Below are 17,781 nucleotides of genomic sequence, written 5' to 3'. Positions count from 1 at the left end.
AAACAGCTCAAACAGCTAAATGTTAGCAGAAAACAAACTTGATGAGGATAAAACAAATTATTGCATTTAAACTATTTCTCCCAAAACAAACCTATTTTTTATTTTTAGATGTAACTAAGACTGCACAATGCACAATAACCTTTAAAATTTGATACAGACTGTCAATCGTATTTGTGCTATGTTTTTAGTGTGTTTTCGGTATTCCAGGCCTGTCATTGCATAGAAACCAGCTGTCATTCCACTTTTATTTTGTGTACTAGTTTATTTTAAAGAAAGTATATTCAGGATTTTAGGATTCCTGTCTGTGATTTGGAGCTATAGACTGTCAATCGTATTTGTGCTATGTTTTTAGTGTGTTTTCGGTATTCTAGGCCTGTCATTCCATAGAAAGCAGCAATCATTCCATGTCATTCCAGTTTTATTTTGTGTATTAGTTTATTTTGACAAAAGTGTATTCGGGATTTTAGGATTCATGTCTGGGATTTGGAGATATACACCGTTCTATTGTTTTCGCCATTGTAGTCAATGGGCATTCCACTCCCTATTGTAGTCAGTGGGCATTCCGTTTTGCCATTTTTTTTAGTAGGTCCCTAATTTGACCTTTGATATACCTGAAGGATGTCATAGGTCAGGTGTACTTCCTGTCTGCGTTTCATTTTAAATTATGATGACCACACTAAAGTTGAACAGAACCTAACCGATCGACTTATTAAAATTTGTATATTTCTCAGAGCAATTCGTTTGAGTCCTTATTGTAGTATTCAGTCTAAACTACTGTCAGCCTTTCAGTTTCACCTCTTCATTATGAAGCGTGTATGGTCATTAGGCTTCCTGTGTTCGCTCCAAGTGGAGAAAGAAGCGCCTTCCAAAACACCGAAATGATCCTAACATTTTTCTTAACAATCACTGCACTTTAAAAAGTTTTACATTTTTTTTTAAACCAAAATACAAAAAAAAAAAAAAAAAAAAAAAAAAAAAAAAAAAAAAAAAAAAAAACGGGAACGGATGGCATTAACAGAACAGAGGGAGTGGAACCAGACTCCCACCAGTCATATCCATTAAAGAGGCTGAGGGCCAACATAGACCGGGAGAGTGTAAACCCTACACTGCGTAGCAGCTCGGTACACGCTATAGCTTTTCCAGCTGCGTACAAGAATACACAGAGTCAGAGAGAGACTGAAGCCAGTCAGTCCGTCTTTTCTAATAGTCAAAAACAGTAAACCGAATACGAAGCGGTTACTGACTCGTATTTCCTACTTGATAAGCCACTGCCAAAGTAAGAAGGAGGGAATATATTTGTTTAACGCTGTGAAATGCATTGAGAACGACTTTTCAAAAGTATCATAAAGACCCGCCCTAACCCCGTTACAGAACCCAAATCAACCTTTAATTTTTTTAGAAGAATAATAATAGGCGGATCGTGTGGGTGGGAGATAAAGATTGACATCTGTGGGAACCAATCACCTTAGAGAAGTTCAGTTTCCTGGCGTCAAATCTCAGAGCCCAGTGACACGCTTCTCAACCAACCTTAACGTCGCGTGAGAGAGTATTGATAGGCAGACACAAAAACCAATAAGACTCCGTCTTCTCCCTGTCTTGGTCAATGTGATTGGCATAAGGCTGGGGAATGGGCGGGTTATTCGTGGAACGGTTCACTCTTTGTTAGGTTGTAAGAAAGTTAATGGCTGGGGGAAAGGGTTTATTTTCTCGTCTCGCTTCAGGAGAGTTTCGGGAATTTCTGAAGTAAAAATATAATAAGTAAAAAAGAATATAAACCCGAAGAAAGAAATACAATATTACGTCTGTTAAACTATATATTATATCGGGAAGTATGCAGAATGCAGTAGCCGGGACGGCAATGCTGACGGACGGCTTCGAGGACGAGATTGACTCGGTGACTCCGCGCTCCCCTGCGGTAGGGATGGGGGTTGGAGCTGCACCAGGATCCGGGCTCGGCGGCCTAGGGATTGGTGTTGGAGGAAAGAAAGTACGTTTGTTCGGAGAGGCTGGCGGGCCTGGTTCGGACAGGCTGGATTTCAAACTAGCTGCGGCCGCAGTGCTCTCGTCTGGCCCGGGGTCTGGCAGCGACGAGGACGAGGTGTCTGAGGTAAGCTTAGACAGCTCCTTCAACCCACTCCCTTCCCCCCAATAAAATTACATTAAAACACAACATATTTATCATAAAACGCGCTCTACCTATACATTGGCACACACACGGTTCACCTTTGGAAACATACAGATGGGGCTATAAAATAAAATAAATCCTAAAGCTTAAACGTCTGATTTATGGCCGGTAGTACCATGGCGGCCTAGTAAGAATGGTCGTAGCAGTATCGCACAAACCAAGTTTTTTTTCTCTATATAATGCGTAGTTATAGTAAAAAGGCAATAGGTCCGGTTTATTATAATAGTGGTGCAGTTACGTCATTGCATAAACAAATGCGTACGCAGGTTGTAAAAGCTGTCTGGTTTATGTTAATGTACAACACTGAACGAAATACGATCGTGTAATGTTAAAGACAGGCAGGTTTGCTGAGCCAATACATATTCTGCACATGAAAGCTTTTTATTACCCGAACTGTACACATTTAGCGGCCTGCTGTTTACAGTAAGCCCTGTTAGTTTTCACAGAATTTAAAGCTAACATGTGCACATGTTGTAAACTTAATATTTACCCCACTTCAGTTTGGTGTATTTTACTACAGAAGAGCATTTATTTAGGAGTAGTTGGGAGATGTAGTACATTGACCTTATTTTAATTGGGGGATTTTCATTTGTACAAAATACTTTTTGGGGGAGTATCTGTACTGTCATATGTCAGGCTATTAAAAAGGCGTTCTGTCAGATTTAATGCAGACTTTTCGATCAGTGTCTGCTGTGCACGTTTAGTAAGCAGATGCATTTCTTTTCATGCATGTTGATAGGTATTTAAATATTATATGAATCAAACTGGTTACCATAACCGGGGTGTGATTATACAATACCCCAGACCCTCCGAAAAAACAACAACAAAGCTCCCCAGTTTTTGAAGTTTTACAACAACTTACTTAATTTCCATTTGATTGCTGTTTGTCTCTATGCGGGTTCGGGTTGAGAAGATGACATTTTATATTAATGAAGGGAAGAAAGGCTAAGAAACGGAGTGAAAATATACTGTCGAAGTTTGAAGTAGAAAGTGCCTAATATTAGAGGATGTATTTTAATTGTGTGACAATAAACACTACATATGCTCATAATACACACAGCTGTCGAATTGTACATTACACTGTGTCCAGCCTGATCTGCATTGTACAGTTTTATATTATAAATGTTCATTCATTTTAAGGGGAATTAAAATATATTTGAGCGCTATCACGCTTGGCCATACAAGATTTTACATTAAAAAAAATGAGATGTTTACATAAAAATAAATAAAGCAATTGCATTCAACCAGTAAGGATGTATTCTTTTAATATTAGTGCATTAAGTAATGGTCTCTCTAATAAAATGGTGTGCTGTAATAGCTGATATCTTAATTTTATTGGAATGTCAGATGTGGGTGGTGGCTTTTAGTTCTGTTTAGTTGTGACAGCTGGAGGGGGCAGGACAGTAAATTAACCTCTGGCTATTGAGCCACAAAAATACATTTCATAGGGTTTTATTGCTCTGTGCTTGTGCAAATTCAAAAAGGCCTTGGAGAAGCCCTCAATGTGGAATGGTTGCAAGTGTTCCCTCTGGACAGCAGAGCAGTTTTTGTTTGCAATGAAAACCTGAGCACAAGGATTCGGCAGATGCTTTGCCAGGCCTTTCAGCCTATCGAGCATGTTCAGCAGTCATTGAGCATTCTGGGAGATGTAGTTGATGGATGAAAGGAGTCTTGCGTTTTACAGTTCTGGAAACATGGTCACAGAACTATAACACCCACAGACCAGTGCTTTGCATTCCTTTCATACACATTCCAGAAGAGTGCTGTCTGCCATTAGCTTTTGCTGTGTGTGTTTCTTTTAGGATTTACTGATAATTTAAACACGGTTCTAATGGGAAAGCATGTGCAGTAATACAGTGCTATCATAGAAAACTGTTTTCAAAAGGTTTTGCCAATACCCAGTTGAGCTTATTAATCAAAAATTAAAGCCTGCCATACATGTTTTGTACTGTGGTAGTATCCTATTGTTGTCTTCAGATTTAAAAAATAAATAAAATAAAAAATCCAAACAACGCTCTTTTGAGCACTGGGAAAATGACTGTATACGAGTGTTATTGTGTCACTAGTAAGTCATACGGAAGTCTAAATTGCCAGTACAAGTACAGAACTAGCTGATCTTGTGACTTGAATACATTTAAAGCACTGTATTTATTAAACACAAACTACTTGACGTCAAGAGCTGACTATTCCGAAAAAGACGAAGAATTGTCAGGTAAGGCTGCCACTACGCCCTTACCTGACCCATGTTCTGACAAGGCTTTCCAGCACACACTGCTTAACTGGTACGGTAAATGGGTTCATGTCAGACAACATGTGAGGTCAGGTCTAAAACCAGAACAACCGTGGTTGTTTTCATGTTGTCCTAGAATTATATAATTATTGGAAAAGCTAGAAATTGTTAGCTAGGTGACTACATTTTTTATATTAGCACTGGGAGAAAAACAATTCAGCAAGTACTGTAGAATCTGCCAGAACTGACGGACACTGAATCTACTAGGTTGGATACTAATGAGAGCATACAAAATACAAATAGTTATTTTAGCACAAAAAACTTGACATTTGTCAAAACCAATTTTTTTTTTTGTAATTCTGTAACTTAAATTATGCATGGATTTTCACGAAACTTGGTCAAAAAACTTCTCCGTCACACACACACAAAGCATGTGAAATGCCTTTCATGCTGTTCTAATAATTGAGCCAGCGCTGTATTACAGTGGTCATGTGTTGTATGAAAATGTGTTATTCTGTGACCCGAGGGACCTTACAATACTTTTTAAATGTTTAGTTGAAAAATGTTGGTGTTTGAGCAAATTACAAGACACATTTCACCTGGGTGATTTTGTGATTTGTATTTTTCACAAATTTGTAGTTAACTGCCTTTCTGTCTTGAAATTAATCAACAAATCTATTTTTAGTAATAGAGACTTAAATATTTTTTGGTTCAGGACACTGCAGGAACTATACAGAATCTCTTTTTCCACTCAAATTAGTAAAAAAAAAAAAAAAAAAAAAAAAAAAAGATTTTTCATATTTAAAATTATTATTATTATTCATTAGATATTGGGGTTTCATAAAGATAGTGTTTTGTTTCCTTCTGCAACTTGAAATACCCTACAACACTCCCTGAAAGTTTTGTTTATTTTATTTTTTTAAGTATGCAAAATACAAGACATTCACCTGAATGATTTTATGAATTTAGAGCCTTTTCTTTTTTTAATTTAGTAGTCGCCAGTTGATTCTATCCCGTTTTTTCTCCCGACCTGAAATATCCAAAATGTATTTTAGGCTCAGCTCACTGTTACCACCTATGCGTGACTCGGGAGCGGCGAAGATGAACGCACGCTGTCCTCCGAAACGTGTGCCTTCAGCCTACCGCTTCTTTTCACTGTGCAGGCCCCCCATGCAGCCAACCCAGAGCTACAGTGTCAGAGGACAACAGAGGTCTGGGCAGCTTATAGGCAAGCCTGCAGGCCAGGCCAGTCTACAGGGATCGCTGGTGCATGTTGAGCCGAGGACACCCTGGACAGGACAGGGTCCGACATCGGACCGGAAAGGAAACATTTTAATGTCGGACCTGGTCTAACATAGGACCGCAAAGGGTTAAACATACATAATACAGGGTTTAGAACTGAACATTTATTTTAAAAATAAATACTGGGAACACCTAGTCTATAAATTTAGTTGCTGTCAACAATGACTCTTCTAATTGTCTTGTGGAAACTTTTGTTGTGCTCACATCAATTTCCGTACATAAACTTAAATATATATATATATATATATATATATACCGAATACCCTATTATCAAAACGGTATTTTTCAGACAGCAAGAACAAAATAAATAAATAACTAAATATTGTAACAACATACACAGTAGTCTCTGACTAAGAGAACAGCCCTTGGTAAGCAAGCGAAGTGTTCTGTAAGACAGTTAGCCACCAGACACAATATGAATCAATAAATACATATGTATTATTTGTCATGACATACGTGCATCAACATGTGCCATGAGCTGAATAAGTAAATCCTAATTTTATAAAGGTTGCAACCCTACTATTTGGGTTTAAAAATAAATTAAGAGCTGTATATGAAGATCTCAAGGGGGTCTTACAGTAGAATACAATTTGTGTGGAATGCGAAACTTTTCAGTAGCTGAGAACTGGAATGCATTTTTTGAAACACTTTTTTTTATAAACAAGTTAACAATAACAGGACCTGTTTCAAGGAATGTTATTTATTTTATTCCGCCGATAATCACGATTGTGATAATTTACAGCTAATCGATAACAGAAAATGGCATTATTGCCCAACACTACTGTATATGTAGAGTGCCGTGCAAGTATTTGCCCTGTCTGATTTTCTGCGGTTTTGCATATTTGTGACAGTGAATGTTATCAGATCTTCAACCAAAATCTAGTATTAGATAAAAGCGAGCCTGAGTGAACAAATAACACAAAATTGATACTTATTTAATTTATTTATTAAAGAAACTTTAATAAATAAAAAACCCATGTGAAAAAGTAATCGCCCCATTAGACTCAATAACTTGTTACGCCACCTTTAGCAACAATAACTGCAGCCAAACGCTTCCTGTAGTTATTGATCAGTCTGTCACAGCACCGTGGAGGAATTTTGGCTCACTCCTTCATGCAGAACTGCTTCAACTCGGTGACATTTGTGGGTTTTCTAGCATAAACTTCTCGTTTCAGATTCTGCCACAATGGCTGAATGGGGTTTAGGTCTGCACATTTGACTAGGCCATTCCAAAACTTTAAATTTCTTGTTCTTCAACCATTCTGATGTACACTTGCTTGTGTGTTTCGGATCATTGTCTTGCTGCATGACCCAGCTGCGCTTCAGCTTCAGCTCACGGATGGATGGCCTGACATTCTCCTGAAGAATTCTCTGATCCAGAGCAAAATTCACGGTTCCTTCAGTGATGGCGAGTCGTCCAGGTCCTGATGCAGCAAAGCATCCTCAGATCATGACATTACCACCACCATGCTTGACCATTGGTATGGTTCTTGCTGTGGAATGCAGTGTTTGGTTTTCGCCAGTCATGACGGGGCCCATGTTGGCCCAAATTTACACTTTTTACTCATCTGTCCATGTTCCAGAACTTTTGAGGATCATCCAGGTGCTTTTTGGGAAACCTGAGACGAGCATTCATGTTTTTCTAGGTTTTACCCTTTGTTTCACTGGAGAAGACAGCCATGTGAAATACAGCGCAATGATTAGATATGATTGCTTGAGTTGTCAGGGGTGTTACACGGGGCAATCCTTGCAGGATTTGAACACAAGCAATGTTTGTGTACGTCACCCCGGAAATCACTCAAGTATTACCAATGAAAAACATTGATCCCTGTAAACGTGTTTTACTGGGATGATCTGTGAGCGGAATCTCGATTTGAGAAACCGCTGTTTGATTAAAGCACAGAACGTTATCTTGTTATAGAGTAAAAAAAATCGTATTGCCTGTCGGGCAAGCAGCTAAAAAAAAGGTTGTCCGACAGATTTTTTTGGTTGTCCCGGAATGTCAGGCTAGCGATTTTGCAAGCCCTGCGAGCATTCATGTTCTTCATGAGTATTGTTACTCCTGCAGTGGAGGATTTGTTTATTTCATTTTCATCCCTGATTCTGATAGACTTTTGCCTTGTGAAATGAAGCATGAAGTGCAGTTTAGTTCTCTTTACTCTAGATATATCAGTCTGGTTTATGTAAGTTTGCACACACTCATCTCTTCAGTACAAAATGCTTTAATTCATGCTGATATTTTACCTGTAGTTTTCAGTTGCGCTAAGAACTATGGTGTAAAATATTTGAATTTAAAATTATATAGCAGAATATTAAGTATTTTGACAACTTTTGAAATCAAAGTGATCTAAACTTTTTTGCTTAAAAAAAAAAAAGCTACTATTTTATTTGTACTTTTTTTTTTTCCATAGGCCTATTCTCCATTACTGTGTGTGTGTGTGTATCAACGTTCCCTATAAGGCTAAAATGCGTGCATTTCTTGCAGTAACTGGCAACTGCCGCACTCAGTTTACTAACTATCTCGGGGTAAACATATAATAGAGAGCATTCCTGCAAAGCATGTACATAAGAGTATTTGCATCTGCCTTGCAGTTGATTTTCTGATTTCCATCTGTAAAAATGCACGTCACATTAGTGCCGAGCTCGCGCGGCACTAGCAAATCTACAATTACAGGGTAGGCGAAGCAGGCGCCTGGCGATTCTGCCTCTGTAGAGAGTGCTGCTCATGAACTTTACAGTTTTGAACTCGTTGTGCAATTAATTTAAATCTTTCTGCATTATTTAGAAGTATAAATACTCTGGTAAACATAAGTCACAATATTCATAGTTATTTAAGAATACATACCATATTTTTTTGCGAGTTTATTCATCATGTGACTTCACTCGCATGTGTGAAAGCTTAAAAAAAAAATCTGATTATCTATGCGGATGGTGGGATAGTATTCCTAGTTTTGCTGTAATTCGCACGATCGTGTACGAGTCAATACCATTAAATATCATAGTGCTAGTCATAAAATCGTAGAGAATAAGCAAGCAAATAAGACGGCAACAATGGCAAAACACTGCATTCTTTTATGCTGAGAAACTAAGACCTAAGATACTTGGATCAAGGCGGATCTTTCCCAGAGTAAGCTAAATTAATTGCGTATTTCATTATTGTTTAGTTTATTTCATTCCATGCTACCTGCCTTTAATAAAGTTATAATTAGCCATTTTAAACCATGGCTGTTTCTTAATTGAATTATATTTTCTGACGATGAAGAAATGAGCTCAAAACTATTTTTCTAGCTATACAATCCTTAAAGGAAATGGATCGCTTTACTGTGTAAAGGATGTAGTCACTACACTGCACACCGTTGGTTTCATAAAAACATTCTGTCTGGAGACATGCCTCTTTAAATCTTGCAAGTAACACTGCAGAATTAGGAAAGAAACAATTGAGAGGTTTAATTATGCGTTTACATTAAAAGGGGTTCCGTTTAAGTTACAATCAGGTAATAGCGGTGAACCTGTTTTAGAGCAACAAGTCACAACACACCTTTATCAGTGTTTCATATTATTATTATTATTATTATTATTATTATTATTATTATGCCAGTAAAATGCTAACCTTAATTTGGAGTACTGTTGTACATAGGATTACTCTCTCATTACATTGCTGGACTGTTACTAAATTTTCATATTTTTTGTTATTGTAAATGCCAGCAATAAGCCAAACCCAGGTCTTTTTAAAACACCTTTATTTGTAGACTGAGCTACTATGTTAGTGGAAGACTGTAAATATGATTCTGAACTGTGCTGGACATTTTGTTTTTCTGAACTGTTGTAATATCATTTTTAGGTTTTCTTGCGTATTTTAAGGCCAGCAATGAGCCCAGTAATGTAAACATTGACAGGTTTGAAGTGTCTACAGGTGGGTACTTATTATTATAGCAACAAGAGTCTGAAAAAAATTGTTAATGTTTACTTATATTAACTAGCAATCCTATATTTATGTTCAAATGCCATATTAATACATTGCTAGAAAGTGGGAACAAATGGAATTTGGCCATTTTTGAAAAACGAAATTTGGTATTCCCAAAAAGGAATAATTAGTAGCCTAAAGATGGTTACAATTGACAACAGTGCAGATGCCAGTGTTTTATGCAGTAGTATAAAGCAATTTTATGCAGGCCACCAGTTAAGCATGCAGGCTATATCTAGGATAACAACTGTTGGCTGCATAGGATCAGAGGATGATTCAAAATCGGGCAGAGCTGCAATAAATGTCTTGTTTAAATTTAAAGTAAACTGTAAAATTGTTGAGATACTTGTGTTGGAATATTGTTTCAAAATTGTATAATGCAAAAAATATTAAAGGTTAATGCGTGGCTGAAGGTTTCTCACAGATAATTTTCTCCCAATGTCAAGTTTCTTAGTATCTAAAAAGCCTCTCGGGAACGTAGGTGTGTATCGCTCTAAGAATGGACAGGTGTCATTTGAATGGTGATGTTTTGAGTTGTGACTGGTAAAACATTTAGTAACCAGTCACTGTGATGGGCAGCAGTTTTTCCTAGTGGAAACACTGAGTCTTCTCTCCAAGGTCAGTCACCTCCGCTTGATTCAGTTCTGTAGGAAGTCTTGTCGATGTCAACAGTATAAGCTGCTGCAATTGTTGCAGGAATTAGTGGGGAACTGCCATTAACCAAAGTTTGGCACCAAAGCTTTAAAACACACACACACACACACACATTTTGTTTAATATGTGCCATAGTTAGGGGTGTGTGCTCCATCAGAATAGCCTTACTTAAATGCCTGGAAAACAGTTTAGTTCTGACTTGCTTGTGACCAGTTTTTATAAGCAGTTGGTTCATTTAAGATGCAAGTAAAGGCATGTTATTTAATGAGCCAAGCTACACAGAATAAATCATTGGCTGGGCAGGGTTCATGGTTGAGGTGATTGCTAGTCCTTAGCTCAGACCAATAGGCCTAAAATTTATCCAACAATTGAGAATCTAAACCCCTTTTATGTTTGTGTGAGTTTCTGTGCTAGTGGGGACTCGGTCTTCTTTATCCTAACAGATGGCATTGTGTCGTCATGTGAATATCTTAGCAGAGCACTTTGTGCCACTGTAGCAAACCCCTCTCATTTGGACATTGCATGTTGCATTCATGAGTGGGCTACTGTGGTCTTGGAAATGATGAGTGTTTCCCATTGCATATTTTAATACAAAGTAAGGGTGGTTTCAGTTCTTTCCCTGGCTCATCCATCGTCCAGGTAAAACCATGTTGCGACTTTCCTCTGGCTTTTCTCATGGCTGTTGTGTGGGGACCCACAGGGAGGGCTGCATTGTTCTTAATAATGTCCTGATTTATAAACGTGGAGATGGCAAAGCATTGGAGAGCTTTTGTATTTCTAGAGGCAGTTTCTGCACCTCCTCTAGTGAGTGGTGAAGATATTTCATATATTGAACTTTTCTAGAAAATGCAAAGGAGGATTAATCGGTACATTGCAGTGCTGTTGTCTCACGTGTGTACCTCACCGGTGGAAGACAGATTTAAATTGCTAATGTTGCAGACCAAACAGATTGATTACTGGATCCCTGATAATCGCTTGTCTAGCACTGAACTGCTTTCCTTCACTTGGCTTATGATATTGTAATGGTCATCAAACCAAGTTATGTTTGGGTAAGACTTGCCTTGCTGTTTATTACATCTTTTTTTTTGGGGGGGGGGGGGGGGGGGGTAAAAAAAAAGCGACACCACCATGTGTTTTAATGTGAGGTGTAATTTCCTATTTTATAGGTAATCCATACAAGTGGTGTAAAACATTCACATGTAGTTTAAAATACGTTGTATAGAACAGTAATCACGTTTTTATAGTTTAAAAAAAAAAAAAAAAGTTGTTTATGTACACAATTGATGCTGCTTGCGATATACAGTAAGCTTGCATTGCAGCAGCATCTTTCTAAGGCTAATAAACATAACTGCAGTAGACTTGGGCAAAACAAAGCTTTATTTAACAGTCACCATTCCAAGCAGGTTATCAATCACATTTTACTACTACTGAAAATAATAATATGAACTTAAGTTTGTCAAGTGATCCCAGAGATTGGTTGTTGCCTCCAAGATATATCAAGAGCCACTTGCACAGTTCGCATTTAGCTTCTTCCTCTGGATAACCCAAGCTGAAGGGGGAACAGTGCCCAGTTTTCAAAATTAAAATTTAGCGTTAGAGTATATTTTGTATGTTTCAAACATATTCTACCATAGCACTTCTTTTGCAATGCCTTGTACACTCCAGTGCTTTGGCATACTATACCCTACTCCAATGTCCTGCAGTTGTGCCAGAGTATCTACGTATAACGATTTGGTAGGGGGTTTTAATAAAACTTTTCTTATTTTTTTAAAATATGCATTATACAAATTAAAAGATTGAATTGTGCATGTGAGTGACATTTACTGTGTGATTTATAGTATTCACACATTGCTAGACTGATTCTGTTAACAGAGAAACAAAATTAAACAGTGCGTGAATGAGTCTGATGAACCTTCGAAGGATTAAAACTAGCTTCGAATTCCTGGCTAGCGAATGAACTTTTGAACACAGCCCTAGATCTTATACACGTTGGTATCACATTTTATACAAAAGATGAACTTGCTTGGAGATGATGCATACTAAAACATTACATTTCCTAATTGTTGAAAAAATATTAGGTAGTCGTTCAATTAAGCAATCAATTCATAGGTTTAAATTCCTAAATGTGAAAGTCATATTTAGCCTATAGTGCAGGGGTGGCGCAACTTCCTGACCCTACGAGCATACTAACATTTTCATGTGGCCGAGATTTGCAAGAGACATACTGTGAAACATGAAATGTTTGCGAGCAAGACGAGCATTGTTTTTAAACCTTTTTGAAATTCTGTTGGACATTATAACAGAATCTTGCACTTACTCTGTGCAGTACAGTAGTCCTGTCTTGATGGCAGCAAAATACACAAGAACAAGAAATAACATTTAAGAGCCTTATACAGTTTCTATGTAATTTTTATTATACTGTAGATCTACGGTGTATATTTAATTTTAAATGTAACTGGTGTTTTTTCCATTATTTCTGTTTAAACTATGTATTGTGGACTTAATGTATTCAGTTATGAAGTAGGCATAGGAATTTTAAATGTATAGTAATATGCTAGATGTATAACTGGTCACGTGAAATATTCACCAGACGCATATTTTTTTATGTATTAATTTTAGTAATTTATCATTTACAGTAGTCCGTCCCGTATCCGACTGCTGTGGTGTCAGAGTAAATAATATTGTTTATTGCCGGGGTCTTATTATTTGGTCACCAGACCTGGATACATGAAATTCCTTTTCAACTGGGTTCTGTCTGTTTTATCACGCACTGTATCACTCCTGCACCTGTACCCATTTAACAACTTTGCCACACTCCCTTTTCCAGAAGTGAGAGTATTTCCAGCTTTTTTTTCAATTGGCAACAACTCTTTCCTTTAGCCGTTTTGCATTAGCTCTGTACAGTGGGTGACTGCTGAAGAAATTGATCATGTTCATTTCATTTATTTAAAAGCATGTAATATATAATTTATAAGCATATAATTTTGGATAGTTACTAAATTTTAATAAAAAAAAAAAACTGAATATATTCCTGTATTTTTGTTAAACATTATACTGTCTGAAAAATATGGTGAATATGTCTGTAGTGTCCGACAGCAGTGGGACCAGAGTAAAGTTGATATGTAAAAAGTAAATGAATCCTGTTTTTAAATACATATGCAAAAGACCCCTGACCAATTCTCTTATTACCGAATTACAAATGGTACATTGAAATTTCGTTCTGTTTGATATTTTATTTAAACACTGAAACTCAGAATCAATTATTGTAAGGTGACATTGGTTTTATGTTAGGAAATAGTAAAAAAATAAAAAAAACTGAAATATCTTGCTTGCATATGTATTCAGCCCCTGTGCTGTGGAAGCTCCCAGTTTGCACCGATGAAAGAAATTGCCCTAACAAGGACACAATTACCTTACCATTGGCCTCCACCTGTGAACCACTAAAGTTGCTGTCACATTTTCTGGATAAAACCCCACTGTTGAAGGATCATTGGTAAGGCTGTGAATATGAAGGAAAATTCAGACCAAAGAGCATTCTACAGAAGTTAGAGATAAAGTAATACAAATGCATACATTAGGGAAAGGGTACAAAATAATATCCAAGTGTTTGGATATCCCAGTGAGTACAGTTGGATCAGTAATCAGGAAGTGGAAGCTGTATCACACCATCCAGGCACTGCCAAGAAAAGGCTGTCCCTCAAAACTCAGCGCTCAAACAAGGAGACTTGAGAGAAGCCACAGTGAGGCCAACAATCACTTTGAAGGAGCTACAGAGTTCAGTGTCTGGGAGTGTAGTAATGGTGCACCAGTCAACCATATCAAGAGCTCTGCATAACACTGGCCTGTATGGGAGGGTTGCAAGAAAGAAGCCGTTACTCAAAAAGTACCATACAAAAGCGCGTCTGGAGTTTGCCAGAAAGCATGAGTGACCCAGCTGCGAAGTGGGAAAAGGTTTTGTGGTCAGATGAGACCAAGATAGAGCTTTTTGGCCAAAACTCAAAGCGCTATGTGTGGCACAAACCTAACACTGCCCATGCCTCAAGACACACCATCCCTACAGTGAAGTATGGTGGTGGCAGCATCATGTTGTGATGATGGTTCTCATCAGCAGGCACTGGGCATCTTGTTACAATTAAAGGAAGAATGGATGGAGCAATATACAGGAAAATACTGCAAGAGAATCTGCTTCAGTCCGCTAAAAAACTGAAGCTTGGGAGGAAATTCACCTTTCAGCAGGACAATGATCCCAAGCACAAGGCCAAAGCAACATTGGAGTGGCTCAAGAACACAAAGGTGAATTTCCTACAGTGGCCTAATCAAAGTCCTGATCTCAATCCCATTGAGAATCTGTGGCACTATTTGAAAATTGCGGTCCACAAGCATCGTCCAACCAACCTGAACAACCTGGAGCAAATCTGCCAAGAAGAATGCTCCAAAATCACTGTGACACTGTGTGCAAAGCTGGTACATACTTACCCCAAAGACTTAAAGCTGTTATTGCAGCAAAAGGTGGCAATATCAGATATTAATGTGTGGGGGTTGAATATTTATGCAAGCAAGATATTTCAGTTTTTTATTTTTCTTAAAAATATTTCCCAACATAAAACCAATGTCACCTTACAATAATTGATTCTGAGTTTCAGTGTTTTAAAATAAAATATCAAACAGAACGAAATTTAATTGTACCATTTGTAATTCGTTAATATGAGGGAATTGGTCAGGGGTCTGAATACTTTTGCAAGGCACTGTGTGTGTGTGTGTGTGTGTGTGTGTGTGTGTGTGTGTGTAATATATATATATATATACACACACACACACACACACACAGTGCCTTGCAAAAGTATTTAGATCCTTCCTGTTGTGTCCCATTCTGTGAAATTACAAGACTTCTAAGGGTAAGTTAACTTATAGTAAGTGTCAGCAGTATTTGGTGGAAGCACCGTTGGCAGCAATTATAGCCGCAAGTCTTTTTGGGTAAGTGTCTACCAACTTTACACACCAGCTTGGTGCAATTTGTGCCCATTCGTCTTAGCAGATTTGCTCAAGATGTGTCAAGTTGCTTGGGGATTGCTTTTGGACAGCAGCTTTCAGATCTTTCCCACAAAGTTCCAATTTGGTCTTGTCTGACCACACCTCCTTTTGCCACATTTTTGCAGGATCGCTCAGGTGTTTTGTTGCAAACTCCATGCAGGTTTTGAGATGGCTTATTTTTAGTAATGGCTTCCTTCTTGCTACCCTGCCATACAGGCTACTTTTGTGAAGTGTTCTGGATATTGTTGACTGATGCACGTTTTCTCCTATCTCAGCCATTGAACTCTGTAGCGCTTTCAAAGTTGTTGTTGGCCTGACAGTGGCATCCCTCACCAGTTTCCTCCTTGTCTGGCTGTAGTGTCTGGGTGGTACAATGCACCTTCCATTTATTGATTGATGATTTTGAGTAGACTGTGCTCACAGGGATATTCAGAGACTTCAATATTCTTTTGTACCCTTCTCCTGATCTGTACTTTTCAATGGCTTTGTCCCTGACTTGCTTTGAAAGTTCCTTGGTCTTCATGGTTGAGTCTTTGCTTGTAATTCACTACCTGACCAAGAAACCTCAGAGAGACAAGTGTTAACAAGTTATTCTGAAATCACGAGAACCACTAATATTGCACACAGACAGTGGCCATTCAGCTAATTGTGTAGCTCCTTAAGGTCATTTTGTGTACCTGAATTAATTTAGGTTTGCCATAGCAAAGTGTTTGAATATTGATGCAATCATGACTTTTCCATTTTTAGTTCATATTAATTATCTGTTTACTTTCTTTTTTGTTTTTGCTTTGAATGTGTAGAGTAATATGTACAGTGCCTGTAGAAAGTCTACACCCCCTTTCAAAATTTTCACCTTAGCTTGGAATTGGGTGTTTTTTCCATTTATCTACACATTGTATCCCACAACTTCCAAGTGAAAAAAATATTCTAGAAATGTATGGAAAATTAATTAAATAAAAACTGAAATAGCTTGGTTGGATAAGTGTCAACCCCCATTGCAATAGCAATCCTAAATTAGCTCGGGTGTAATTAATCACCTTCAAAATCACATACCAAGTTACGTGGCCTCCACCTGTGTTAAATTGTAGTGATTCACATGATTTCAGGATGAATTCAGCAGTTCCTGTAGGTTCCCTTTGCTGGCTAGTGTATTTCAAAGCAAAGACTTAACCATGAGCACAAAGGCACTTGACAAAGTTGTTGAAGGCTCAGACTGGGATGGGTATAAAAAAAAAAAATATATCAAAGGCCTTGAATATCCCTTGGAGCACGGTTAAGACGATTATTAAGAAGTGGAAGGTGTATTGCACCCCTAAGACCCCGCCTAGATAAGGCCGTCCCTCCAAATTGGATGACTGAGCAAGGAGGAGACTGATCAGAGATCCTACCAAGAGGCCAATGGCAACTTTAAAAGAGCTACAGGCTTACCCGATTTAACGCAGATGGAGGCCACTTAACTTGGTGTGTGATTTTTGAAGGCGATTGGTTATATCTGAGCTAATTTAGGATTACTGTCACAAGGGTGGTGGACACTTATCCAGCCAAGCTGTTTCAGTTATTAGGCTTCTAAACCAAAGGCTGGGGAAGCTTATTGTTTTTGTTAGGATTTGCCGCCTTCGTCGTCTTCACTGCCTCCATCGCTAAAGGCTGGGGAAGATTATTGTTTTTGTTAGGATTATTAGTTTTTTTTTTATTTTTTTTTTATTCCCAAAACTTTAAACTGCTGCTGCTTTGAAGCTGTGTGACTGATCAGGATTTGACTTGGCAGGTAACAAGCTGGATACATTGGCTGTCAGATGCTGAAAAAATTTTGCTGCTGCATCCTTGCTATTGGCACCGTGACGCATTTTTCGATAAAACTTTTCGAAATCTTCTTCTTGGGAACCGGTGAAGTGATTCACCTGAAAGTTGGCATATATCATCAGCATCCAAACCCGTATCAAGTTTGCAAAGCAGAAGTTTCTGCAATAAATTAATGTCAAAATGGCTGCCACAAATCATATTGAAACGCGCCCCTAAGAACAAACTGCTTGAAAACTATTTGTCCAACAAACACCAAACATTGTAGTTATTGTCCCAGTAACAATGGGATACAGATATGTGAAAAATGATGTTTTATAAAACAAGATGGCCACCAGGTGTATGTTTATATCTGAAATTTAAAACTGCCTCAGTTGACAAACAATTTACTTGCTAACTCCAAACTTCACAAGCATCATCCTTGACACTGTAGCAATACAACTGAATTTTAAGAAACTGGTGTTAAACCGAAATGGCCGTGTGGCGCATTTCTTCTTGAAACCTCCTGAAATGTTCTTCTTTGGCACCGTTGAAGTGATTGATCTGACACAGCAGATATTAGCAGCATCCAAACCTGCTTGCAAAGCAGAAGCTTCTGTGATACAATTCATAGTA

General features: G+C 38.0%; 1 protein-coding gene across 9 annotated transcripts in view; it reads left to right on the top strand.

The window, feature by feature from the left end:
- Positions 1 to 1,661: 1,661 nt before the first annotated feature.
- LOC121297118 (ankyrin repeat and KH domain-containing protein 1-like) overlaps positions 1,662 to 17,781 on the top strand; it is a 108,559-nt gene continuing 92,439 nt past the window's right edge. For 8 of the 9 annotated variants that reach the window (XM_041223174.1, XM_041223172.1, XM_041223171.1 and 5 more), the window contains exon 1: positions 1,664 to 2,107. In XM_041223174.1, the coding sequence (XP_041079108.1) occupies positions 1,832 to 2,107 (276 nt within the window). In that variant the 5' untranslated portion in view covers positions 1,664 to 1,831. Of the gene's footprint in view, positions 2,108 to 17,781 lie in introns of all 9 variants that reach the window. The other variant, XM_041223173.1, reaches the window with a different exon arrangement.

Source organism: Polyodon spathula, chromosome 22 (genome assembly GCF_017654505.1).
Source record: "Polyodon spathula isolate WHYD16114869_AA chromosome 22, ASM1765450v1, whole genome shotgun sequence".
NCBI classification, from domain to species: Eukaryota; Metazoa; Chordata; class Actinopteri; order Acipenseriformes; family Polyodontidae; genus Polyodon; species Polyodon spathula.
Note: the sequence above shows the minus strand (reverse complement) of the source record. Positions and strands in the feature narration are given on the sequence as shown.